The sequence below is a fragment of the Periplaneta americana genome, chromosome 10 (assembly GCF_040183065.1).
Source record: "Periplaneta americana isolate PAMFEO1 chromosome 10, P.americana_PAMFEO1_priV1, whole genome shotgun sequence".
Taxonomy (NCBI): Eukaryota; Metazoa; Arthropoda; class Insecta; order Blattodea; family Blattidae; genus Periplaneta; species Periplaneta americana.
The window spans coordinates 166,780,247-166,803,334 of NC_091126.1; the positions used below are offsets into that span (position 1 = coordinate 166,780,247).

General features: G+C 35.5%; 1 protein-coding gene across 6 annotated transcripts in view; it reads left to right on the forward strand.

The window, feature by feature from the left end:
- LOC138708138 (adenosylhomocysteinase-like 1) overlaps positions 1–23,088 on the forward strand; it is a 176,640-nt gene that overhangs the window by 133,397 nt on the left and 20,155 nt on the right. For all 6 annotated transcript variants that reach the window (XM_069838359.1, XM_069838360.1, XM_069838361.1 and 3 more), the window contains 6 exons: positions 3,280–3,430; positions 5,913–6,065; positions 9,456–9,621; positions 12,356–12,523; positions 15,601–15,679; positions 19,777–19,897. In XM_069838359.1, the coding sequence (XP_069694460.1) occupies positions 3,280–3,430; positions 5,913–6,065; positions 9,456–9,621; positions 12,356–12,523; positions 15,601–15,679; positions 19,777–19,897 (838 nt within the window). The remainder of the gene's footprint in view (positions 1–3,279; positions 3,431–5,912; positions 6,066–9,455; positions 9,622–12,355; positions 12,524–15,600; positions 15,680–19,776; positions 19,898–23,088) is intronic.

Sequence of the window (23,088 nt, forward strand, 5' to 3'; positions counted from 1 at the left end):
AAAGTGTTATTAAGAACAAAACATAATTAATACTGAAATGCTATAATTTTATAATTGTTAGGAATATTTTAAAGTAATTTGAATACTTTTTTTAATTTAACAATTAATCATATGAATACTAACTTTGAGTGAAAGTCTTCCACAGAAAAACACCACAATATTATAATTTTTATCTCAGTGCTAACACAAATGTAAAAATAAACGAAAAAGTATTTATAGGCGTCACTCATCCACTCACTCACTATCACCACTTCCGGTATCAGCACACTCCTCACAAAAAGGCACCGAATGTACCTTACAAATCATCTTGTTGCACCTATGGCATGAAGTGGTAGTTTTACGATCCTTCTTCCTAGGACATATCTCACATCGACTTGAGGACATATTCATTCGTTTCTGTGTTAGTTGGGTTAGTTCCTACACACCATTCATTCTTCGAATAGTGGATCTGATTTCCAAAGGCAAATTCTTCAACGTCAACCGATGAGCCAAATGATTTTTCACCAATCCATGAGCCAGTTCCTTCAGAAATGATCGGCGGATGATTGATCCGCAAAAGAAAGAAGAATCTGTTTATTCCCATTGTTGCTGGAAACAAAGGAATTCCTGTTCCATCAGTTGTCCACAAATCTTTAGCGTTGACTTTAGCTGACCTCAGTGCAAAAGCAAAATATAACAGACCAAAAAGTGCTTTTATCTCAGTCTGATCAGTTATTGAAGCATGTCGTTCGCGAACGAAGTTGTTCTGGATAGATCTGATGTAAATATTTGTGTACTTGACAACATCATCTATGATGTTATCATCTATTAGACCATATTTCTAGTGGTAACTTTGCTTGGCAAGCTTGTCCCTTACAGCCGGGAAGGTGAGTAACTATATTGCACGCTCTGGTCTTAACATTTCGAGGTGGTACACTCTTCCTCCAAGAAGTCCCGTCTTTACCTTTGTAAGTAGTAAACTGAGATAGTGGAGCGTTGTCGTCACAGTCGTCATCACTACTCTCTGCTTCCTGTTCCTGTTCTGTATCAATATTATGTTCACTTTCCGAAATATGATCATCTTCATCTTCCGATTCACTTTGAATAATTTCTTGTTCGTCCTCTTTATCCAGCCAGCCTACTATTTGACGACTTTGTCTAGACTCTAAGTCCATTTTGAAATGTAAAATACAAATGGAACACTAGCAAAATTATTCGCTACTACTGCTTCTTAAGCACACGCGCGGGGTATTTCTTACCCGGTCTTGATATAAACATGTGTAAACTTGTGCAGCCACAAGAAAACTAACTCAATCATACGTACAACAATGCACAAAGATCTGAAAGAAAGATACTGAAAACGCGGGATGAATTTAAAATTTATGGACATTGTTGCCAACAAATAAAATAACGCCTGGGTATTTTTTACCCCAGCGCGTGTGCTTACGGGTTAAACCACAGACTTCTTTGTGTTTTTTCTCCCACATACGTGTTGTTACACAATGAGTGTTAGCAGAGATTCGTGAGATTTTTATTTTTCGTGAAAATGTCGCTTTTTCGTGGAATGACCCATCTGTACCTTTTAAAATGAGTCATGTTTATTTCATCATCCTTAATTAAAACTTTTCTATCATTTATCTTTTTTTATTTATTTAGGTTATGTTATAGCTTCTGCTATATGAGATTATGGATATTCACGTATCAGAGATTGTTTAATATATATTGATAATTGAAGTGGAATGTAACTGTTTTAATAAAAATGAAACTGAATCAACAAAGCCTTTTTGACTAGTAACAGTCCATAGAGTTCAATGAAGATTGTATAGTTAGCACAACTGGTAACAAGAGAACAGCTAATCATAACACACTACTGCCATCTAGCGGAATATTGGTAATAATGAGATGGTACAATAATACATTTTCAAGACAGTTTAGTATTTTTGTAAGGCAATTAATATTCTATTGTATTACAATAATTTATTTCTTCTAATCTTTATATACTTTCTTCTAATCATGTAATAGTCAATTAAATCCCACTCGAGTTTTGATTTTCTCTAGATAAATCAAAACCTCTGGTGAGATTACTATAGACTATTACACTCTTACTATGTCATACTACTTTTGACCAATAAAACGGTACGAAAGGACGTATTTCAACCAATCATGGCTGCTTATCGCACAATTGTATCGCGTCCCTAGCATTTGTTTAATTTTATCGCGTCCCTAGCATTTGTTTCTTTGTTTGCCAACATTTGAAACTGCGCTGGTCTGGACATCAAAAATATATATAATTACATAAAATTACAAACCACTCCAGTCGATGCACAGCAGTTTCAAATACGACTCGCATTGGCATTCAAGAACAAGAATTAATAAAAATCACTGATCATACCTATGCATCTTCTGAAATCCGATTTACAAATAAATGAAGAGCACCATTCGGAAATCCTGAATAAGTTGAATAGACCATATAGGCCTAAATCAACGAGTTCCACTTCTATTAAGCACACGTCTAATATAACATCAATTGAACCACCAACCACATTCAAATTTGAAAATTGTACATTCAATAATTATTCCTTTTAAAATTATACATGTTTATTTTTTATGTCATCGTCGTTAATTAAAACTTTTCTAACACTTGTGCATATTATGTTATAGGTTATGTTATAGCTTCTGCTATATGATATTATGGATAGTCACGTATCAGAGATTGTTTAATATTAAGATTTATTGAAAATCATCTGTCAAGTGACGTTGATTACTGGGATTCGGATAATTGAAGTGGAATGCAACTGTTTTAATAATAAAAATGAAACTGAATCAACAAAGCCTTCTTGACTAGTAACATTGCCATCGTGTATAATAGATCGAGAAGGCGTTGCTCACTACTGCCATCTAGTATGCATCTAGCATAATATTTGTAATGTTGAGATAGTACAATAATACATTTGAAGACAGTTGTATTTTCGTAAGTCAATTAATATTTTATTGTATTGGAGTACTTCGTTACTACTTATCTTTATATACTTTCTTCTAGTCGTGTAATAGTCAATTAAATCCCACTCGAGTTTTGATTTTCTCTAGATAAATCTGTTCGTGTTCCACTCGCAGATTTATCGATAAAATCAAAACGTCTAGTGAGATTACTGTTGATAAAATTGCAATACTTGTGAAGTTTTGTCTCTAATCCTTAACATATTTAATTTTTCTATTAAGATTATGTGATTAACAGTATCAAATGCTTTTCTTATATCTAAGGAAATACCAAGAAAACAGTGTTTTGTATTTTTCTTTCAGGGATTGTTGAAGAAAGTGTGACAGGAGTCCATCGTTTATACCAGTTATCCAAAGCTGGAAAGCTCAGTGTTCCAGCAATGAATGTGAACGACTCTGTTACAAAAACAAAGTTTGACAATCTGTACAGCTGCCGAGAGTCAATTATTGACAGGTAGGAATTGTGAGATATTCCACCCCCCACCCATTGATTGAACTTTACATTTTAAAGTGAAATTAGTTCAGTGAGTACAGAACCTGACGTCAGACATGTACAACCAAATACAGGCTCAGCATCTTTCAATGTCACTAACTGTAGCCTCTGCCGACATACTTCTCCCTAACCCCATACATCATCAATCTATCAACAAACCTGATAAGCAGCAGTGGTTGGGTTAAGGATACCTGGTAGAGTTCACAGGGCAATTTTATGATTAATCACTGTTGAAAAGAAAGTTAGATTTCTATAGAACTACATTACCTAGGATAAAAATTCTTTCACTGCACATTATGAAATGTTTTCTGAGTCCACTGCTATAAAAAATGTCTAGCTAGTATTAATTCCTTTAGGCCCGATTGTATAAACCATTTAATCTTAGATCAGAGGTTAAATTGATCCTTGTTTCAGCTGAACTTGGAATTTTGTGTCGTATAAATTCTAATCTGAGATTAATTTGTCTCAAACTAAAGTCAACTTTGACTGAAGAAATTTCTCCGATTAAGTTAGATGATCCAAGTTCTGTTATTTCTTTTCTGTTTGAAATATACGAGTGACAGATTGTGCAAATAAAATATCCATTATTATTAATATTAATAGATATGTTAGGTACATTTATATATATTTCTTTCAATTTCTTGCCTTATTACACAAACATTCTTATATTTTATAAGGCTCTATCGTGTTCAGCAGTATCAAATAACATAACCTATAATTATATTATGTTTATAATAATCATTAATTATTAATGGATATGATAGGTACATTCATAAATGTTCAATTAACTGTATTACTAAACGAAAATTGTCGTTTTATAAAGCTTTATTATGTTTAGCAGTATCAAGCACCATAACATGATAACAACTTGGAACAACAGTCAACCTTCTTCTTATTGTCCGCCATTATTTACATTGCAAAAAAAAACAGTGTCTCCAACAGAGTGTAATACGGAAAGTCGCGAAAAAGTAGTTGTAAAGTCGCTAGATTTCTCATTATCAACAAAGAATAGTAAGTGTCTTGATATAACCCAGTGTTTCTCAAACTATGGTCTGCGGACCACCTGTGGTCCCCGAGGTCTGCCCTTGTGGTCCTTCAAAAAGGACAGAAAAAAAAATAAAATTCAAACGAATTGTATATCACACTATAGCTGAAAATTTCAGAGTTTGGAAATGACACATGGCAATCGCCTTTCACTTTTTCTCCCAGTACTGACATTTTATTAAATTTATTACCCTACCTGTCTACCAACTTCTCACTCTACTCTCAGCAACAAAAGAGGGATTTAAAGCACTATGAACGTGGTGTTTCTAGCCATCTTTTCCCTGCACATCAGCTGATGACATGTGGCTAAGTACATTGGCATATTTAACTAAACGAACTAAATCTCTCTCTACAAGGTAATTCTTTGACTGTTCTCAATGTGCATGAGAAAAAAGTGTTCAAGAGGAAACTTGGTTTGTGGGTTAGTTCCATAAAACACAGGATTTTTTTTCACTACCGGTATTTCCAACCCTAGAGTCTTTTCTGGTTGAAAATGATTTCGTTATTGGAAAAGAATTATGCAATGACATATGTTCGCATTTCGAAACTGAGGTACAATTTGAAACTTATTTTTCAAGTAAATATGACGAATTTTCATGGGTTCGTGATCCCTTTCATTGAAACTAACAAACTTTCATTGAGTGAAAGAGAACAGTTACTTGATCTCTCGAATGACACCGGACTTAAAATGAAATCCCAAGCGGAATGTAAGGTTAATTTCTGGACCTCATTATAAGTGAAAAGAGAATATAGTGAACTGTACAATGGTGCTTTCAGATTATAATTCAGTTTGCTTTTATGTATCTGTGTGAGAAAGAATGTACATCACTAACTCTAATAAAAGCAAAGTCCCGAAATCGACTCGATGTATGTGACAATCTCAGACTTAAGCTTACCAGCATTCATCCAAATATAGAACAACTGTACAAGAATCGACAAACTTATCCATCTCATTAATTTGAGTACCAACATTTATTTATTTTGTTTAGTTAATAAGTTAAAGATTATCCAAACTCTAATAGCCTTGATTTATTAAAAAACGAAAATGATTTTTTTCTATTAACACTAACTTGATTAATTAATACTAATAAAAATTAAATTGATTAAATTAATTTTAATTAATTAATTCTGTTTTAAAATATAAATATACTGGTATTAAAATATGATACAAAAATGATAAATTTGTTTTCCAAGGGAACAAGAGTAAGGTGGTCCGTGGTAAGTAAAATCAGCCTCAGGCTGCGGTGCAAGTCTTCAGGCCCCTGTTCCTTAAAAGAGAGGGAAAAAAAATGTAATGACTTGTGTTTTCTGCTTAATTTGGATTTCGTCATTCCCTTTCCCAGAAAACAAATACACTTCGTGGTGAATTACGTGCTGTATGGATCACTTTTAATTTCAGCCTCAAGAGATCAACAGATGTGATGTTTGGAGGAAAACAGGTCGTTCTCTGTGGCTATGGAGAAGTTGGAAAGGGCTGTTGTCAGGCTTTGAAAGGTCTGGGTTGTGTCGTGTACATCACTGAAATTGATCCCATCTGTGCTCTGCAGGCGTGGTGAGTAATAATTCAACATCCCACTGAAAATAATGCCAGACTAAATGTTAATAATAATTTATTGAATTTCACAGAAGTTTGTGGTTTCTCTATACATGTTAGAATATTATTTCAAAAGAATTGTGTTCGAAATGCATGAGATATTCTAAATTAGGTTTAAACTCGACCAACTTTTAAATACTATTAGAAAAATGTGTGTTCGTTTTAACAACAAAAAGAATTACCGTATTTTTTCGTCATAAAAAACAGGGGTGGGTCTATACATGCGAGTTTCACAGAACGTTACAAATTGGGAAGTAAAAACAAAATTAAAATTGAAAGTGTTAAAGGGTGTTTGAGAATAAGGTGCTTAGGCAAATATTTGGGGCTAAGAGGGATGAAGTTACAGGAGAATGGAGAAAGTTACACAATGCAGAACTGCACACATTGTATTCTTCACCTGACATAATTAGGAACATTAAATCCAGATGTTTGAGATGGGCAGGGCATGTAGCATTTATGGGCGAATCCAGAAATGCATATAGAGTGTTAGTTGGGAGACCGGAGGGGAAAAGACTTTTGGGGAGGCCGTGACGCAGGTGGGAGGATAATATTAAAATGGATTTGAGGGAGGTGGGTTACGATGATAGAGAATGGATTAATCTTGCTCAGGATAGGGACCAATGGCGGGCTTATGTGAGGGCGGCAATGAACCTCCAGGTTCCTTAAAAGCCAGTAAGTAAGTGTTAAAAAATTCTGAGAAAATTATCAATAGATAAGCATTTCATCCAATTGAAAGTGTTAAAAATTTCTGAGAAAATTATCAATAAATAAGCATTTCATCCAATTGAACATTTTGTGCTGAGTAGCAAACTTGGCTATCAAATATGAGCAGAAATAAAAGTTAAAAAAATGTTAATGAAAATTAGGAATCAGGGCAATGTTGAATAGGCCAGGACAATTATCTTACCTTTTATAATACATGAATGGGTTATTTATGAAAGGGCCTAAGTCGCTAATTTTGTGAAAATGAGTTTGTAATGTAATACTGCTCTTTGGGTGTAGATACATCGATTTAGATATGAAGAGGACTAATTTTCACACTCTAATGCTTAGTAGAATTTGTGATACAGTTTTTATTTCAGCCTCAATTTCAAAATTTCGGCATGTAAGCAGTTTTTTTCTTAAATTGCTAACAATTTAGTATACGAGACTTAAACCCTTTCATAAATAACCCATTCACATGATAAATAGAGTAATATATTTTTATAGCAAATTCAAGAATCACGAACAAACAGGTTGAAAAATGTTCGGACGATGAGTCTCTTGAGTCAAGTGTTTCTGCATTACTGCCTAATCTCCTCTATGTATGCTGAACTTGTACAGTAGAAACATAACTTGGATACTGACATTATCAAATTAGAGCTGTTGGCAAATAAAATATAAGATGGGTCAAAAGTCGCTTTCCCCAATATTCTGTCTTAAGTTTCATACTTGTACTGTACACATATACAGATGTCATAACTTGAACAAACAAATAGCTGGTGCAATAAGTGGTGGGTTGGCAACCATGTTCGTGCGTCAACTGTTTTTTCCGATGTCATGTCTTGAAAACAGCTCTTGTTTTGCCAATATGCAGTTGATATGGCAACAGGATGGAGCACCACCTCATTTTGGTGTAGGAGTGAGGGACTTCTTGAACCACTAATTCCATGAATGAATTGGCCATTGTGGCACAACAAAATGGCCACCCAGATCACGCAACCTGACAAAATGTAATTTTTCGCTGAGGGGTATCCTGAAAAAATGTTTTTGCTCAGAAACCACAGGATCTGCATTCAGTTGCAACATATGATCGAACAGTCATTCGTGAAAATCGATGAAAATCGTGAGTTATGTCCTGTCATCTGTAAATCAGTGTCTAAAGTTGTGAATTGTGTATCGAGAAACAGGGCCTCCATTTTGAACAAAATCTGTAAAGGAATGTGTAGTCAAATGTAAATTGATTGTAATTAAATATAAAGAAGTGTTTGGGGAAATTGACTTTTAACTCACTCTGTATATATTTGCTAATGTTCACAGAGAGGGCAAAGCCCATGAGCCCCTTTAATAGCCCTACTGATAACTACAGTGTTAATAATAATAATAATAATAATAATAATAATAATAATAATAATAATAATAATAATGTTTTATTTTCGCTGGCAGAGTTAAGGCCATAAGGCCTTCTCTTCCACTCAACCAGCCTTAATCAATACAATACATATTTAAATTACGAATATTTACACTACACTTAAAAGGTTCTCCAGCAATATTCTTCAGTTAAGTTTTAATGACTAGTAGACTACGTATTTATTTAAATTTAGATAAACCTATAAGGTAAAGTAGTAACTTAATTTATGAGCTAATTTAATTCAATCAATTATGGGATGAAGTTACAGGAAAATGGAGAAAGTTACACAACATATTGTATTCTTCATCTGATATAATTAGGAACATTAAATCCAGACGTTTGAGATGGGCAGGGCATGTAACACGTATGGGCGAATCCAGAAATGCATATAGAGTGTTAGTTGGGAGACCAGAGGGAAAAAGACCTTTAGGGAGGCCGAGGCGTAGATGGGAGGATAATATTAAAATGGATTTGAGGGAGGTGGGGTATGATGATAGAGACTGGATTAATCTTGCACAGGATAGGGACTGCTGGCGGCCTTATGTGAGGGCGGCAATGAACCTTCGGGTTCCTTAAAAGCCATTTGTATGTATGTATATGTATAATTAATTTGAGATTTGAGATAGGTAGTAAAATGATGAAAATTAATTTAATATAAGCTTACTAGAACTATGTTACAGGGAGAAAAAGAAAAAAATATATATATATATTTAAAATATATTTCTATAATGAGAATATTAATGTAATTGCCATTAGAGGTTTTGTAACTCTAGTTAGAGAAATTAATGATAATAATAAGAATGGACAGATGTTAGTTTCATTATAAGTAATAAATATTAATCAACAATTAATTTGTTAAGTAAGAATTTATGTAATTTTGAGCTAAATGAAGTTATTGTCCAACAACCCCTTACATCACTCGGTAGCGAGTTCCAATTTCTAGCAACTGAAACTGTATAAGATGAAGAATATAAAGATGTTTTGTGGTAGGGTATAATGAGTAAATTGTTATGATGAGATCTTGTACTTAACTGATGATATGTTATTGTACAAAAATTGGTTTTCTAAAGGTTTAGTAACATACTCACTTCCCATAAGACATGCTGGAAGTGGTCCTGGTTCCTTTCAGTGCTCTTTTGAGCATGTCGCATCATGTTGACTGATACTACCACAGCTCTTCTACATGATGCTGCAGATTGTGTTCATGATGTGATAGTAATAATCATCTTTTTCTGCAGCATGGACGGTTTTCGAGTTGTGAAACTGAATGAAGTCATACGCAATGTAGACATTGTCATCACAGCTACAGGAAATAAAAATGTCGTTACAAGAGAGCACATGGATAAGATGAAAAATGGCTGCGTTGTGTGTAATATGGGCCACTCCAACACTGAGATTGATGTTGTAAGTAACGTACTCAGTTTTGTTTAATAATTTGAATGTGACCTACATTAAAACTAGTCCACCAAGTTAGCTCTGTGGTAGCGCATCTGTCTCCAGACTAGCCGGCCCGGGTTCGATTCCCAGTGGAGTCAGAAAAAACTTTTCATGTGAAATTTCTACTTCAGAACTAGGAGAGATAGCAGTGTACAACTTCTGATCACTAAATTGTGCACCAATATGCCTGGGTTAAATCCCAAATCTCTTCGCAGTGCATATGAAGAGAAGGCATATGTTGATAGTGATAGTGATCTGTCAGATGGGGACATTAAGCCTGGCGACCTCCATGGTGCTATTCGAGAGGAGTAGGCCATGTGCCAGCACCGGGTTTCCTCTTCCTCCTTCCTCATCGTCATCCTCACCCATTCCTTACATTACACTTACACATACACTCACCCTCATATTAAAGAAATTACCCCCAAACTAAATTCAGCTTGTTTTGCTATTATATCTATGCAAAAGATAGTAAATATCAATACCTTAAAAACAATATACTTTGCATACTTCCACTCAGTAATGAGTTTTTGAATAATATTCTGGGGAAATTCCACAGATAGTAACAGTATATTTCTATTACAAAAAAGAGTAATTAGAATAATAGTAGGTGCCAAATCTAGGGAATCTTGTGGGACTATTTTCAAAAAACTACAAATAATGCCCAAGGCTTGTCAGTATATCTTTTCATTAATAGTCTTCCTCGTATGTAATCGTGAAAGCTTTGTAACTAATTCAACAGTTCATAGCATAAATACACGTCAAAGAAATGACTTTCATACTCCATCGGAAGTACCTAATTTCTCACGCCTTCTATTCTGTAGGTGAATTCATGACATTCAGTAACACTTCATGAAATTGATACTAAAACTATGTGTTGTACTAGTAGACTATATTGTAAATCTCATCTAGACTGTGACTATAAATCAAGACTTTATAAGAGTATTAAGTTTTTTTGACTTGTTCCATATTCTAGCTGTAAAGCAATGTATGAATACCATGGAATGTTAATAAATACAATACAATACAATACAATACCCTAGTACCCGACAGAACTCTTCACAGATACACATCATGCATAATGTGGCCTGCCGAAGTGGTGTGCAACTTGGAAATGGGTCACAGTCCTGCCATCTATCCGCAATATGCGGAATCCGAATCACGCAAGTGAAGTGGGTAGGCATTAGACGCAAACATACATACATACATATTAGAACTCGAACATGCATTTCACAATTGAAGGGTTCAGAGCCATAGTGGGCCAAGCGCCATTTATTAAAAATGGAGAAAGCAAGGGTTAAAGTTAAGTGAATACCATAGTTTAATGAAGATTGACGTATCATTTAGTTTTAATGGGTACATTTTATATTACTTGCTATATGTTTCCATTGAATTATGGTAATAACTTCATTTTAACCCTTGTTTTCTACGGTTTTAGTAAATGGCACTTGGCCCACTATGGTTTAGAACCTTTAATTCTAAAACAGGAATGAGTATCATTCATAAGTAAGCAAAGAGCAGTGTGGTTTTATGTATGTTTGTTTAGTCAGCATTGTAAGTGACGCCAATAAGGCATCACTTATGACGCAACTAAGGAAGGAGATAATGGGATATAGTGGCCAGTTCCTTTCCCCCTCCATTGTATACATCGCTGACTAGTTACATAGTTCACTAATCAGACTTGAGATGATGCAGCAATGTTCCTTCTCTGACATATACCAAGTTATTTGTACTGCCTGATATTAGATGCTTTTATATTACAATATTATACTGTAATTCCTGTCCTGTTTACAGCATATTCGATGTTGGATATTAGGGTATGGACACTTTCAAAATAATTTGATGCCAAAATAGGTGAAAGGTATGAAATTTAATGAAAAATTTAACTTCAGGAATATGCAAGACTTCTTCATTTTTGAATACACTCTTTTAACACTTATATAATCACTGATGAACTATTAACTTATTTAGATTAAATAAATAACGACTTCACTGTGTTAACATTTTAAATTATGGCATCATAATACTTCTTGTTTTAATAAGCAGTGAGAAAGGTACTCTAGAACTTGTGCAAGAAAATGTAATAGAGGTACACAAATAAAATGTTTTCTCACATAATTATCTCGTGTCATATTTACACTCTTCTAGTTCACTACCAGATTAATTATTGTACGTAATAAAATATTCTGTACAGATTTTGTGAACAAAACTGAAGTGTCAGCCCACTTTGAGGTCTGTGGATATAGAGGGAAAAATTGGATCGGTGTCGGGTAGAGTTCCTGGGTAGCTCAGTGGTAGAGCGTTGGTACATTTAACCAAAGGTCCCGGGTTCGATACCCAGCCCTGGAACAATTTTTCCCTCGAAATTATTCAAATCAACTTCACAGGGAGTTATACCTGAAAGCTTGATTTGCATAATACACGTTACTGTTTGTTAACAGAAAACCACAATTTAAGTCACACAGAGTTAGTGTGCACTCAATGTTGGTTGCTTGATGGTTGTCAGCCCACTTTGAGGTCTGTGGATAGAGAGGGAAAAATTGGATCGGTGTCGGGTAGAGTTCCTGGGTAGCTCAGTGGTAGAGCATTGGTATGTTTAACCAAAGGTCCCGGATTCGATACCCGGCCCTGTAACAATTTTTTCCTCGAAATTATTCAAAACTGAAGTGTGAAGGTATTGCATTCTTTTGCTCTTTCTCCACAGAATAGTCTGCGCACCCCAGATCTGACATGGGAGAAGGTTCGGTCCCAGGTGGACCATGTAATTTGGCCAGACGGGAAGAGAATTATCCTGTTGGCTGAAGGACGTCTTGTAAACTTGAGCTGTTCGAGCCTTCCATCCTTCGTTGTGTCCATCACTGCAGCAACACAGGTGGTATCTTTACTGCAACAAATTGACTTGATATAATTGATGGGAGGGATGCACAGAAATTGAAGTGATACATAACACTGTTAGTTGGTACAGAGCTTTCCCTCTCTTCCTACTATTATTTTCTTATTATGTTATGTACAGAGATTTATATAGTCATGAATCAAAGGACGTGTACAATACCAAACTCTCACCAGACAATTTTTACGTTAGATACATGATGGAACTACTGCGGGCTACTATAGAGTCATCTCAAACTGAAAGTAGGTACTGCACATGGATGGTACAATGGCCATTTTCGTGAATTCTGCTTACAACATTGATCAGTTGAATGTCGTAAGATTTAAATTGTCAACCAGTCGAACTACAAACCATCCAAATCTAGAAAGAAATCTTACATAAACAATGCAGTTTGTATCTCTCTGCTCTCAAGGAGCATGATCGGTTCATGGCATCTATCTACATAGCAACTTCCCCTCACCAAGAGTTCTCTCTGAGTATCACAGGGTGTTCGAGAAATGCTGTCTTCTTTTTCAAAATGTAAATTAATAACCCAAATGGACAAAATAGCTCGTGTCTAGGCACAGTTCAACAATGAATGCAGAATTATCAACTTACAATGCAATACACTAACAATTCAATACTAAGTATGGCGTAATAATTTTAATGTTAGCAAGAAATACGTACAGCAATAACAAGAAATAACGTGAAAATCAGGAAATTATGTCCAAATTAGTGAAAACACTTAGGATTGAAGTTTCAGTTACAGTTAATGAAAAAATAAAACTGATGTAACTTTGTGAACAAGATATAATTAACATTACAGTTTGTTGTTTTAGAATCACTAATTCTGGGTGTTAATAATGAAATAAAGAGTAATAAACTCTATAAACCACATTTCACTCACATCTTACAGGTACTGTTCAAAATGTCCACCAACAGCGTGCGTGCAGCTTTCACATCTTCTAGTCCAATTATGATGAACTTTGGTCAGTAGTTCTTCACTGTTCCGAATTTCTTCTGTGGCTTGGATCATGTCTATGGGTCGTATTCATAGACGAGACTTTGGACCAAAGTTGGCTTTGGAAAGTACAAAGTCACCATTTTCCTATTCACAGTCGACACTTTGAGGAAAGTAAACTTCAATCGTAACTTTACTTCGAAGTCGCCAAAAATCTAGACTTTGACTTTGACTTTCGTTTGTGGACAACAGGAAAGTGACTGATATTTGGGAAATTGTTGAATTTGCCGAGAATATTGAAGACAGCTAGGAGATTATTAAAGCCGCTCATGTTCCTTAGTGTATTATTATAGATTATAAATTCAAATCAAGGTACAGATTTGATAAACAGACAGTATTAAATATCCTCGTCATGTTTCAACTTTCACTGATGAATAATCGAAGAGGATTATCTGTTCCACCAATAAATAATACAACTTATTTCATCACGATTTTACACTATAGGTAAGGATTAATAACTTAATATTGATTCTTACTATTTAATTCTATAAAGGATAGGTTATGCAGTTGGAAATGCAGTTAATTTATAATCCTTGCGGTCATCATAATAATGTTTCTGCATATTGATTTCAGATAATTTTCAAGTAGTTTCTGTAAACATGCAGGGAATAACTCTGCCAACTGTCAGCAGGATAATATGTCTCTTTCATAGTCTGTCATTGGTGGAATCTCATCTTCCATATCTTCACAACAAAATTATTTTACAATGAAATAATTTCAGGGCTTAATGTGAAACTAACGTAACTACAATAGATGTTTTATTAATAACAAAATTCTTAACAGGCAATACTGTTTCAGATAAACTATACCTTCATGTTTTGTAGTTACTAATTGCGTTATATACAAGACTGTTCGAACTGAGTTGCGATTTTTTGTGGCCAGGTAGAAGAACAAATTATTATCGATTGGTGTAAAGACCTAAAAACGTCAATTTTTATATGGTACTTACGTTAGTTTCACAATAAACCCTCGAATTGTATTATTCTTATGTAAAGCTGCAAGAACTATTAACTGCTGCTTAACATGTACCAATGTTCAATTGTTTCATTGATTTGTAACTCTAAAGAGTGCTTTGATTTTGGCAATGCCTACTCTATTTCAACTATCTATTAATTTAATTCGTTCAGAAGGCAGTGATTTTGATTGCCAACATTAGAACAAGTTCGTCATATCTCGACTTACCAAAGCCAAAGTCAAAGTCTCAGAAGTATTGTCTATGAATAAGACTTTTAACAAAGTTAAACTTTACTGCGAAAGTCGACTTTGGGAAGTCTTCCTCCAAAGTCTCGTTTATGAATACGCCCCTAAGTACTCATGATTTGTGAACTCTGGCATCTCGTAGTTTTGAAGTAAACTAAACTGTATCGCTGTACGTCCAACTGCACACTAATGCAATGTAAACATCACAACAGCTGATCAGTTGCGAGTACTAGGCAAACTGTCTGCCATCCGGACAGCGATGCCAGATTTTTACACCTTCTGTATGTGACCCGACAATGTTTCCAGTGTTTCTTCGATCGATTAATTCGAAATCTGTGAATTTTCTAATTAAAATACTGCTGCAACGTGAACATAACAAACGTTCTCTTCGTTGTTATGCAAGAAATTAAACCGTATTTTAAACAGTATTCGTAAAATTCGCGATCGAAATATTGGCATAAAAGTATTATTTCTTCAAAAACCTCGCAAAAACGAGCAAAATGGTATTAGACTTTTTTGTTCGTTATATTTCAAGGAATCACATCCTACAATTAAAGTACTATCTTACCTTCCACCCTGTATTTATTTTATAGATAAAAGATTTTGTATTATAAGAATCTATGTGCAGTAATTAGGCCTATTTCAAGCAACCAGCAGACAATTATTACAATCAGTCATTATTCAAACTGTGATGTAATACCTGTAACTGCCATTTCAATGTCAGATTCATATCAATTCTCTAGTTGTTGGAACCTAAATAGCCATACTGAAGGAGTTAGTGTTGTTTAATTAAGGCATGCTACAGTTAGGTGCTTTTGATGGAGGGCTATTATGTCACACATGTAATTCTTTGTTTTAGGCACTTGCTCTCATAGAGCTCTTCAACGCACCACATGGCCGCTACAAGTCAGATGTTTATTTGCTCCCAAAGAAGATGGGTATGTAAGACTTATGAGCAACAGAAACTGCTTAATTTTCGTTGTGCTTTATGCCAGATTTGCAAATAAGCAGATGCCCATACACCCCAGGCGTCTAAATTATTTTCATGCACTTGTAAGATACTAATAACTTAGTTGCCTAAATTTAAAAGAAAACTACTGATGAATATACATTATGCAGTGAATATTTCAAATGTTTAAAATTTCGTATTATTTCGCGATATCTATGACTTCTTTCCTTATATTATACCTATGTTTGCTCCTAGAGCATATTTCTTCGAGAATTTTCTTCAGTGTTATATAGCAGACCATTAAGGAGGTAAATACATAGTTACAGCACTTGCCACTACCACTAGATGGCGTTTGTCAAGAAATAGGACTGGTGTTGAATGATCATTATCGTCAACTTAGCATTTTTTTCTTTGATAGATATAGCAGATTTCAATTATTATTTTTAGGAGAAACAGATCGTAAGAATATGAGTAATGACAGGCAAGTCTATCTGAAAAGATGTTCCATTTTGAATCTTGCGTACACTACTTTTAACACTTGAATATAATTAATTGATTACCTAGCGGACTTACTCGTGCTAATTATGTAAGATATGTGCGGCTTACAGCTGTTTCAGTGCTTCACGCACCATCCTCAGAGCCTACTAGATCACGGCATCATCTCGAACTTCTCTGTCTGTTATATGGGTGTGTTTGATTGTTGAAAGGTGTTGAAGAGTAGACACATTACAGATACTAAAACAAATGCTCATAGACAACAACACACCACAAGAATACATCGAAGAAATCATCGAAATCACAGACATCATAACAAAGCAAAACTATTTCACACACAACAACAAATACTACACCCAAACAGAAGGATTGCCAATGGGATCACCCATATCCAGCATATTAGCAGAGATATTTTTACACAACATAGAACAAACATACATACTCAACAATGAACACAACAAATATGCAGACAACATAATATACTGGCACAGATACGAAGACGACATACTCATACTATACAAAGAAAACAAAAGACAAATACACAAACTACGCCAATACATAAACAAATTACACCCAAAACTTCAATACACACTGGAACTCGAAAACAACAACTCCATAAATTTCCTAGACATCACCATAACAAAAACCGACAACAAACACACCTACAAAATATACAGAAAACCAACCACCACCACCACCACCACTACGCACATACACAACACATCTAACCACGCCACACAACACAAACATGCAGTATTCAGGATAATGGTACACAGATTACTCAACATACCCATGAGCCAACAACACTACAATGAAGAAGTGAACACAATCAAATACATAGCACAAGAAAACGGATACAATCCAAACATAATAGACAACATCATAAGAAAGACAAAACAAAAACTTAACAAACACAAAAACACGCAAAATACAACACAAACACAAGAACACAAGAAATACATCACACTAACATACGAAAACAAAAGCACACATAAGATCGCATCTTCATTCAGAAAGCAGAAATGCAACATAACATACAGAACAGAAAACACACTACAAAGACATCTCAACACACAGAAAAAAACAAACAAATAAATACGACCACACAGGTGTATACAAACTCACATGTAATAGTTGCGATAAGTTCTACATAGGACAGACAGGCAGATCATTCCAAACACGCTACAAAGAACACATTAAAGCAATAACCAGAGGACACAATACATCTACATACGCTGATCACATAACCAATGCTAACCATACATACAGTAACATAAAAGCGGACATGGAAATCCTACACATACAACCCAAGAACCAAAAACTCAACACACTAGAACAATACGAAATATACAAACACACTAAAACACACCCCGATCAAATTCTCAACACACAGATCAATTTCAGTACACACACACTATTTGACTACACTCTTCAACAACTTTCAACAATCACACACACCCACATAACAGGCAGAGAAGTTCGAGATGACGCCGAGATCTAGTAGGCTCTGAGGATGGTGTGATGAAGCACTGAAACAGCTGTAAGCCGTACAAATCTTACATAATTAACACAGTAAGTCCACTAGTTAATCAATTAATTGTCTTCTGCTTTGTTAGACATGGAGATTTTTGACACATCTAAATTCGGTTGGTCGGCATTTAACTGAAGTTGGAAATAAAGAAATATTGGGTATGCCAGAACATTTATAAAATTCCTTTCCGAAATTCAGTAAAGATCAGTTGCTTGATGAATGGTTTGAATTAAAAACAAGTGTGCAAAGACTTACCTTTTGAAACACTGCAAAATTGTTATAAATAAGCCTCAGCATTTCAAGATACGCTGTGTATTGTTGTCATTTGTGGCTACAGTGCCGTGTCCACAGCTGCATTTGAAATCAACAATTTAATGACTAGTATGAATGAACAATCTGTCACTGCATTTGACCCAACAGAATGCATCCAAAAGTGGTTTGTCAGCAAATCACACCAGCCTGTCTTCAAGAGCCATTAAATCCAGGTAACTAAAAAGTGAGCCTGTAGATTTTTTGGTGGGCCTCTAAATATTTTGCGCTTATTTGCGAGGCTGGATTATGTCATTTGGTTTTGCACCAACTACAGGAGATTTCATTTGATATCCAACATATAATGTATTCAAGAACGTAGTTACAGTAGCGAGCAAATTAATCCGAACAATGTAATTACTTATGCAAAAACACTCAAACGGGATAAAAAAAGGACCTAAGACATACCTCAGTAATCTATGTGGCCTCCCTTGTTCCTAATAACAGGTCTGAGACGATTTGGCATGGATTCCACTAATTTCCCACAAATATTCTTCATTTCTTCATCACGAAACCATACACCAATGAGGGCAGAAATCATCTTCTCCTTTGTAGAACAATCCATTTTTTGCATTCTTCTTTTGCAAATTGACCACAAGTTCTCAATGGGGTTGATGTCGGGTGAGTTGCCTGGCCAGGGGAGTACCTGAATATTCTTCTTGTTGAAGAATTCTGTAGTTTTTTGAGACGTATGGCATGGTGCCAGGTCTTGTTGGAACACACCTCTGCCATCCGAAAATGATTTTTGCAGCTGGGGTACGATTCTGGTTTCCAATAATTGAATATATTTGTCAGAATTCATCATTCCCTTGATAGGTGTTAATGCTCCAGGCCCTTCATGTGTAAAACAACCCCAAAACATTACTTTAGGGGGGTATTTGGGTGCTTGTTGGAGATGAGCTGCTGTTACTTTTTCAGATCCTTTCCGTATGTAAGAAACACGGTGACCGTGGACCTCGAAATGAGACTCATCGGAAAAAAGTACATTCTTCCAGTCATTCACTGTCCAGTGTTGATGTAATTTTGCCCACATTAAGCGTTTTTTGCACATAACAGGGGTTAGCAGTTGCTTCTTAATAGGCTTACGAGACCTTCGTCCAGCTTCCAAAAGCCTACACTGCACTGTTGTGACGTGAATATTCACCCTAGTGGTAGCCATTAACTCGCGGGTTAAGTCGACAGCAGTTAGTCTAGGATTTAATTTACTTTTCCTGACAATTAAACGATCATCTGCAGGTGAAGTCTTCCTTTTCCGGCCACAGTGTCCTTTTTTTCTGGGGTGTGATGGATCCAGTCTCCCTGTATTGTTTTATGATCGAATTAACAGTAACCAAACCGATGTGACATTCTGCATCAATTTGCCTCTGTGTCATAGAAGAATGCTCTGCTAATGTTATAATTTTAGACCTTTTCGTGGAGTTGTATCCATTTGTGAAGACGACAGGATGTACATAGGATTGCAGTATTAAGTCTCCAACACAACTGAAATGCTTATAAGTACAAAACGACAGGCAAAATGTCACATTATAAAAAAAATAATGACAGACCTTCAACAATGGAATTACACGTACTACAGACGTCAATTAAAGCGGTATGAGCTGCTGTGAGGCCAACAATGACAGAAAATGTAAAAATATGTCGTGTTCGGATTAATTTGCACGCTACTATACTTCTGAAAATAAATTGAATTTTTTCTTTAAAAGTTTGACAGATTTACCGTGACTCTTTTTAAAGTCTTGATTGTGTTTCAGATGAATATGTCGCCAGTCTTCACCTCCCTACATTTGATGCTCACCTGACTGAGCTCACAGATGAGCAGGCCAAATATATGGGCCTTAATAAAGCTGGGCCTTTCAAACCAAACTACTACAGGTAAGTTCACATAATGTAGACTTAATTGAGACCAGTGTGATGATATTAATTTTTTTTATTCTCGTCTCCTTTTCTTCCTGTGCTACTGCTTGTGCTTCTTCTTTTTCCTCTCCAAGCATTCGATATAAATCCATGTTGAATCTCGCGTACACTACTTTTAACACTTGAATATAATTAATTGATTAACTAGTGGACTTACTCGTGTTAATTATGTAAGATTTGTCCGGCTTACAGCTGTTTCAGTGCTTCACGCACCATCCTCAGAGCCTACTAGATCACGGCGTCATCTCGAAATTCTCTGCCTGTTATGTGGGTGTGTTTGATTGTTGAAAGGTGTTGAAGGGTGGAGTCAAATAGTGTGTGTGTACTGAAATTGATCTGTGTGGTGAGAATTTGATCAGGGTGTGTTTTAGTGTGTTTGTATATTTCATATTGTTCTAGTGTGTTGAGTTTTTGGTTCTTGGGTTGTATGTGTAGGATTTCCATGTCCGTATTTATGTTATTGTATGTATGGTTAGCAACGGTTATGTGATCGGCGTATGTAGATGTATTGTGTCCTCTGGTTATTGCTTTAATGTGTTCTTTGTAGCGTGTTTGGAATGATCTACCTGTCTGTCCTATGTAGAACTTATCGCAACTATTACATGTGAGTTTGTAAACACATTACAAAGACATCTCAACACAAAAAAAAAAAAACAAACAAATAAATACGACCACACAGGTGTATACAAACTCACATGTAATAGTTGCGATAAGTTCTACATAGGACAGACAGGCAGATCATTCCAAACATGCTACAAAGAACACATTAAAGCAATAACCAGAGGACACAATACATCTACATACGCCGATCGCATAACCATTGCTAACCATACATACAATAACATAAATACGGACATGGAAATCCTACACATACAACCCAAGAACCAAAAACTCAACACACTAGAACAATACGAAATATACAAACACACTGAAACACACCCCGATCAAATTCTCAACACACAGATTAATTTCAGTACACACACACTATTTGATTCCACCCTCCAACACCTTTCAACAATCAAACACACCCACATAACAGGCAGAGAAGTTCGAGATGAGATCTAATAGGCTCTGAGGATGGTGCATGAAGCACTGAAACAGCTGAAAGCTGGACAAATCTTACATAATTAACACGAGTAATTCCACTAGTTAATCAATTAATTATATTCGACATAAATATTTTACTACAAATTAGTTCGTCCATTTCTTGAAAAATTTGAGTTTGACGTTACTGTGGGGTGGCTGAGCAGCTGACAGTTCATTAAAATCTAATGTCAGCTATCTGTAAACAAAAATAAGATAAGCAGCATCTCTACATCACGAAGGCAATGCTCAACTAAGTGGGAAAACTAATATTAACACTTTGAGCCCAGAGCCATTTAAATACCTCTGTTACCGTGTGCCAGAGAGTTTTAACACGCTCGCTGCCAACCTTATTGTTGCAAAATCTATCCCCAGGAGCCGATTAGTTTTTTGTGTTTATTTATCATGTAATAGTGTCTATGAATAATTTTTAGCCGCATATACAATTTTCGAGTACAGACAATGTTTGAAATCTTGATGACGCATTTACTCGTCACTGGCACTGCGTTAATAATTCCATTACCAGTGCCAGTTGACGCGTTTACGCGTCACACTTATTTTTGTTTTTACGTGACTGTATATTGAAATATTGTTAGAGAAAAACAAATTAGGCCTATCTTACTTCATTTGTGGTAGATTCCAAAGAAGGGATCGACACACAATCCAGGTTGATCAAGGCAATCAGGACAGTAGAATGTAGATTCTTTTCTTCTGCCATTCTCGTAACACACTTTGCAGCGTTCCCTCATTTTTTTCTCCCCCCCCCCCCTCATTAGCGCATTGTTTTGCAGACAGGTGTTTCACAGCTGGTGATACCAGTTTGATTGTTGGACTGCTGAGTGTTGCATACGATAGCAAATATCGTGTTATTGAAAGTTTGAAATCATATAACAAAATCCTACTCCTTGTGGTGTACCGAGGATGCAAATTATGTGCGTTCAGTAACATTATTTGGAAGAGGTGGATGTCAATTTTTTTATACCACCGAACTGTTTTTCTTTCACATGGGTAATACGAAAGCATTTGATCTTGCCGATCGACGCCTGACATGTGGTTATTATACTTTTCAATTGCATGCGGCTTTTGTACTTTTTGCCCTCTTTTATTTACTGTTTCAATAATACTGTCTTCAAATTCAGTCGAGATAAAGAAGACGTCGAAATATCCACATTTTGAACTGGAGTAGTACTTGAATTATTAGATGTCTCAAAATCAGTTTCACTTTCACTATCACACTCACTTTCACTTTCATTTTCACTTTCACTTTGGCTTTCATTTGGATTGAAATCACTGTCACTGTCCGAATCAGGCATTGAAGTATTCACTAGACGCGCAATTTCGTCATCCTTGCAAATTTATCTGGCGCACTTTTACGATTTTTTGCATTTGAAGTACCTGGAGGCATCTCAAAATTATCATCTAATTTGTCATCCATGATTCCTCTACTTAAATGAGTGGAAGGTAATAACCAAGAATGATAATAAGTAGCAGCACCCTTCCAGTAAGTAATACTACATAACAATACAGGATAACCAAAATACTGAAGGAATAATGCGTGGGAAAGCAAGAAAACAACTATGACGTGCATACGCGTCATTGGCATATGGCGCGAGGACTGTGTGACGTGTATACATGTCAAGTGCCATTCAACGTGTTAAGAGTTCGAAAAAAATGAATAAATTTGATAAATTTAGAGATAAAATTATGAAATTTTAACAAGTATTAAATAAACATATCTACTTTTGTGTATGATAGTTATATTGGTACTTACATTTCATCCTGAGTGTCTTGTTGTTGCAGATTTTGGCACATTCCAAGATTCCATAGGTAGTTCACACTAATTATATATATATAAAACACACTTTTGACACTAAATATTGCACTCTTTCACATTCAGTTATATTAGCGTTAGTTTCTTTTCACTGCTACTCCCAGTAGTTCACTCTTGTATGGTAAATTTCGAAGCAGTTCCTGATGCAAAGTCCCACATCGCATCTCGCACGGTAGATGGTCGTGTACTTCTGCGTGGCCTTGGCAGTGTGATGCTTGCCCCTGTCTGCACAAAC